This window comes from Bison bison, unplaced genomic scaffold (assembly GCF_000754665.1).
Source record: "Bison bison bison isolate TAMUID 2011002044 unplaced genomic scaffold, Bison_UMD1.0 scf7180017864277, whole genome shotgun sequence".
NCBI lineage: Eukaryota > Metazoa > Chordata > Mammalia > Artiodactyla > Bovidae > Bison > Bison bison.
The window spans coordinates 685301-690254 of NW_011494849.1; the positions used below are offsets into that span (position 1 = coordinate 685301).

A 4954-nucleotide genomic window follows, 5' to 3' on the forward strand; every position below is an offset into this window, starting at 1 on the left:
CAGGATCCAACCAGTCCATTCTGAAGATCAGCCCTAGCCTGGATTTCTTTGGAAGGAATGATGCTAAAGCTGAAACTCCAGTACTTTGGCCACCTCATGCTAAGAGTTGACTCATTGGAAAAGACTCTGATGCTGGGAGGGATTGGGGGCAGGAGGAGAAGGGGAAGACAGAGGATGAGATGGCTGGATGGCATCACTGACTCGATGGACGTGAGTCTCAGTGAACTCTGGGAGTTGGTGATGGACAGGGAGGCCTGGCGTGCTGCGATTCATGGGGTCGCAAAGAGTCGGACACGACTGAGCGACTGATCTGATCTGATCTGATCTGAAACCAGGCAATTGGTGGATCCATCATAGAATGGCCTAGTCTAAAATGGCTTCTACTGGGATGGTTCTCCTCACTCTGGTATCATGCTCTAGCAGGCTACCCCAGGCTTGTCTGCATGTTGGTCTCAAGTTTCTGAAAAGGAGTAAAGACATATGCAAGGTCTCTGAAAGCCTGCTCTTAGAATATTGTATCCAACAAGTGACAAGAACTGTCCAAATTCAAGGGGTGAAGGAGAAAGCTCCTCCTGTCTTAATGTGAGTAGCTACAAGGTCACATTGTAAGTAGTGTAATTACAGGGAGAGGAAGAATTCTAACCATTTTTGCAATTTGCCAATAATCTGCCAAGGACCCAGGCTGACACAGGTTCCATCTTGTAGCTGTACCACATTTACATATTTCCATATTGCCCCCTTGATTGATATATCAGGTGAAGAAAGAGACTGGAGAATTGTGCATAAGCTTTTCACTGTTTCAGCCTGGAAATTACACTTGTCATGGGCCCTCACAGACCATGGCCAACATCAGCCACATGAGCTCTACCTTATAGCAAGATGGTGTAATAATAAGTCAGTGAAGTATTTAATGAGCACTGCTGTCTCTGCCACAGTGAGAAATCTATAGAACTAAAATAACTAATCATTCACAGGACTGGTGTTAGGAAACTGTAGGGGCAGGTAAGGCTAATGCTATAGAGCAAATATATGAAAAACCTATCTAATGAAGTTATCAGAAGTTATGTGAATCCCTTAAAAAGTCCCTAGGGCTGAACCCAAAGAAGTCAGAGTAAATAGGTAGAAAATCCAAGAAGCTCAGCAACCACTAGCCCTGAAGCATATCATCCAGACCCAGTCAAAGTTTCCTTTAAGCTTTCAATCTGCTTCTAGAGCTAGGTTGACCCAGGAGGCAAAGGCAATGCAGCTCCAGGTAGGATTCAGTGTTTTAGAATCAATTGTTGAAAGGCACTAAGGTCATAGTCAGGAAAATGAAAGTAAGCATCAAGTTAAAGAGGAAAGAAGGAAAAGAAACCTTAAGTAGTAAGGTTAGCAGCTTGCATGGGTTGAAGCAACAGGGAATAAGAATCTGTGAAATGAAAAACTTGTATGAAACTCTTTAGCTCAATATTGAGGCCATGAGTTGCAAGGACAGATCAAAATTCTGACTCTGTACAGGGTAAGAGAAGGACCTAAAACAAGATACTCCAGACCAGATGCTTGAGACTTCAGACCTAAGCCTCAGTCTCCCCCTAGAGTTTGCTCCTGTTCACTCATTTTATCTTCCTCATCTCTCTCCTGGTAATATCTCATCCTTTCTAATTGCTTTCTTCAATTTCTCTCCCTCTTTTTTTTTTTTTTTCAATTTTATTTTATTTTTAAACTTTTTTTTAAATTTAATTTTATTTTTATTTTTTGTGTGTGTGTTTCTATTTTTTTTAAACTTTAAAAAATTGTATTAGTTTTGCCAAATATTGAAATGAATCCGCCACAGGTATACATGTGTTCCCCATCCTGAACCCTCCTCCCTTCTCCCTCCCCATACCCTCCCTCTGGGTCATCCCAGTGCACCAGCCCCAAGCATCCAGTATCGTGCATCGAACCTGGACTGGTGACTCATTTCATACAGAGATTTTAACTTTTGCAGCATCTTTACATTCCAAATATTTATGGTAAGAAGCCAAGTTAATTGTTTATAAGGTGCAGTGCCCAAAGTATTAGTCACAATTGATGAGGTCTCCTTTGAATTTCTATCTCAGATTCCTAATTGACAATGTGGCTTGTGCCTCACAGAAAGTACCGTAGAGGCCATATAAGACAGGAATGCCCTCTAGGAAGCCTGTCACTTCCTACTCCGTATGTGGACTTAGCTTAGTGTCTTACTATCAAAAAGAAACAAAAGGGATTGGTCTAAACACCATGCTGGGTTGAGTGAGAAACTGAGAAATGGAAGAAGAGCCTTTTTTGACCTGTTTCCCATTGTCTTGCAGGTCAGTGGAACAATGTACAACACTGGAAGACATGTGTCCTTGCGTCTGGACAAGGAGCACTTGGTCAACATATCAGGAGGGCCAATGACATACAGCCATCGGCTGGAGGAGATCCGGCTACACTTTGGGAGTGAGGATAGCCAAGGGTCAGAGCACCTCCTCAATGGACAAGCCTTCTCTGGGGAGGTATGTGGGGTTATTGAAGTAGTATGAGTAAGTGCCAATTAATAAAATTTGATGCCTATTTATATCCAAGGTGGGATGACAGATTGAAAGACTGCTCTTGAATCTATGAAATAAGAAGATCTGTGCCTCCCTTCTCCGTCTGTCTTTTACAAGTTGATATAGATGTTTATATTGAGCTTCCAGTGTTCTCCAGGGAAGACCACAGTGATACTTGAAAGTTCCTCCTGAGACATTGGTAAAGCTCCTTTGTGACTAATGACCTAAGATATCACCAGAACATTATTTCAACCCTAAACCCTCACCTTCTATGTATGTCTTCACTAACATTCACACTATCTGGGCAATCAGTCTTCTATATGTCACATATGTTCACATAAATTCCATAATTCTCCCTTCTGGTAGAATGGGTCTTATTTGTACAAAACTATAACTTATAGCAAAGTAAATGTCAAGGAGCTAAATAGCCTGAGTTTCCATAGAATGGAAAGGTCATTGTGTGCCACCATTAATGGTGAGTATCATCATGTTCATTAACCCAGACAGAATTCAGACCACATCAGTGAGCCAATTACTCCTTCAGTTATAGACAAGAGCTACAATTTAAATGAATATCATATGTGTTATGACACTTGACAAGCAGGATGTAGTTAATTTGACCTGTTTTGCCCCCCTTACACTTGAGGGTGGTTATCATTAGAGGTCAGGCATCCTTATATGCTAAGTACCCTGTAACTAGGTTTCTGTTTAAGAGTTCTCAATAACTGATGTCAAGAGGGTATTGAAATAACAGAAGTATGTATCTCACTATTGATTTGGTCTTGACTAATATTGATTAATATTTTAATCAAGATCATGTTTAAACTTGGCATTGTTTTTAGTATAGTAAGTTCATATACTGAGAAAGAGATCCGCAAGCTTAATGAGGACAGTGGCTGGATTTTCATGATCATTCAAAATATATCAACTGAGGACCTAACTAGGTACTGTGCTAGTTACTAGGGACATGGACGTTAAAAATAAAATAAAGACAGAGCTCCTACCACAGAGGAGCTCAAAGAAATGTTATCTTCGAATCAGTAAAGTATAATGCCATGCTGTAGGGTCTTCCAGATGGTGCAGTGGTAAAGAATTTGTTTGCCAGTGCAGGAGACATGGGTTCAATCCCTAGATTGGGAAGATCTCTTGGAGTAGGAAGTGGCAACCCACTTCAGTATTCTTGCCTGGAGAATTCCATGGACAGAGGAACCTGGTGGGCTACAGACCATGGGCTCACAGGAGTTGGACACAACTGCACAACTGAACATGCCCACACTCTGCTGTAATGGAGATGTAACAAGGCCCTGCCTAACTTTAAGGAAGAAATGACAAATTTTTATTGAAGGGTTCAGAGTAAGCTTCACAAAGGAGGTGCCCTTTGAACTGGGCTGAGAAGAGAAGCAATGCAAAACAATTTTAAGTTTGGGAGTCAAAGGTACACACTAATTGTGTGACCTTTATATGGTTACTTGATTCTTCTAAAGCTGAGTTTAGACACCTCTCTAGGTTGTTTAGAAAATTAAGTGGGATTAAAGATGTAAGGAACACCAAAAATACTCAGTAGTTGATAGACAGTAAAGATAAAGCAGGAAATGAGGGACAGCAAAGGGCTTACGTTGTGTCAAGGCATTGTGCATGGGGGTAGCTACACATGGATTTCATCTGTGATCTATTAGTAAGGGCTGCCTGGAGGACCAGGCTGAGCAGGACTATGACTCTCCTTCCAATATCTGTAGGAAACAATTCTAGGAATGATTTGGGTTGTCTTCCAAAGGGATATAGGCTTTACTGCACCTTCTAATGACAAAATCCTACCTAACCTATGATTTCCTTAGGGGAATTGTTTTCCATTTGGATTCTGCTGAGGGTTAGCCTCAGTGAAGTAACTATATTCTATCCTGCATGTTAACATTTTATTTTTATTTTGAGCTATTTTCAGAGCCTCCTTTGGTTTCTGTTTGGGGCTATCCTCTGAGAGGACCCAAGTAGACACCTCAGCAACAAAGCATGTGTTTCTTTTGTTGATAGTGAATAATCACATTGCCATCTGCCCCATCTATCATTACAGATCGTGATAAGTCAATTAATGTCAGGCATTTTCCTCGGCACAGTGGAACAGTCATTTATCTGAAGAGCTGTAGATTAATTGCAGTCTTGTCTAGAGAGGTTATTGTAATTGATGGCAATCATTTGCTTTGTTTTATAAAGCTGCATGGATGTATGACACAGTCAGCAACTGTGTTTTTATAAAAATTATTCATGTCCTACACAATAAGTCCTAGATGCTTTGTTGGGGGTTGGTGATAAATGAGCATATTCAGATATTCAAATATCTAGTTTTTTAAGATAGGAAAATTAACCATTTTTAATAAGTAAGAACTTTAGCTTGCTAATCAAGTCTCAGTAGTTAAATTAATGCCCAG

The 4954-nt window shown here is 40.6% G+C and overlaps 1 protein-coding gene across 1 annotated transcript in view; it reads left to right on the forward strand.

Moving 5' to 3' along the window:
* Positions 1-4954, forward strand: part of CA10 (carbonic anhydrase X) — a 737308-nt gene that overhangs the window by 585751 nt on the left and 146603 nt on the right. Inside the window, exon 5 of the mRNA XM_010848877.1 lies at positions 2310-2495. Coding sequence (XP_010847179.1) covers positions 2310-2495 — 186 coding nt within the window. The remainder of the gene's footprint in view (positions 1-2309; positions 2496-4954) is intronic.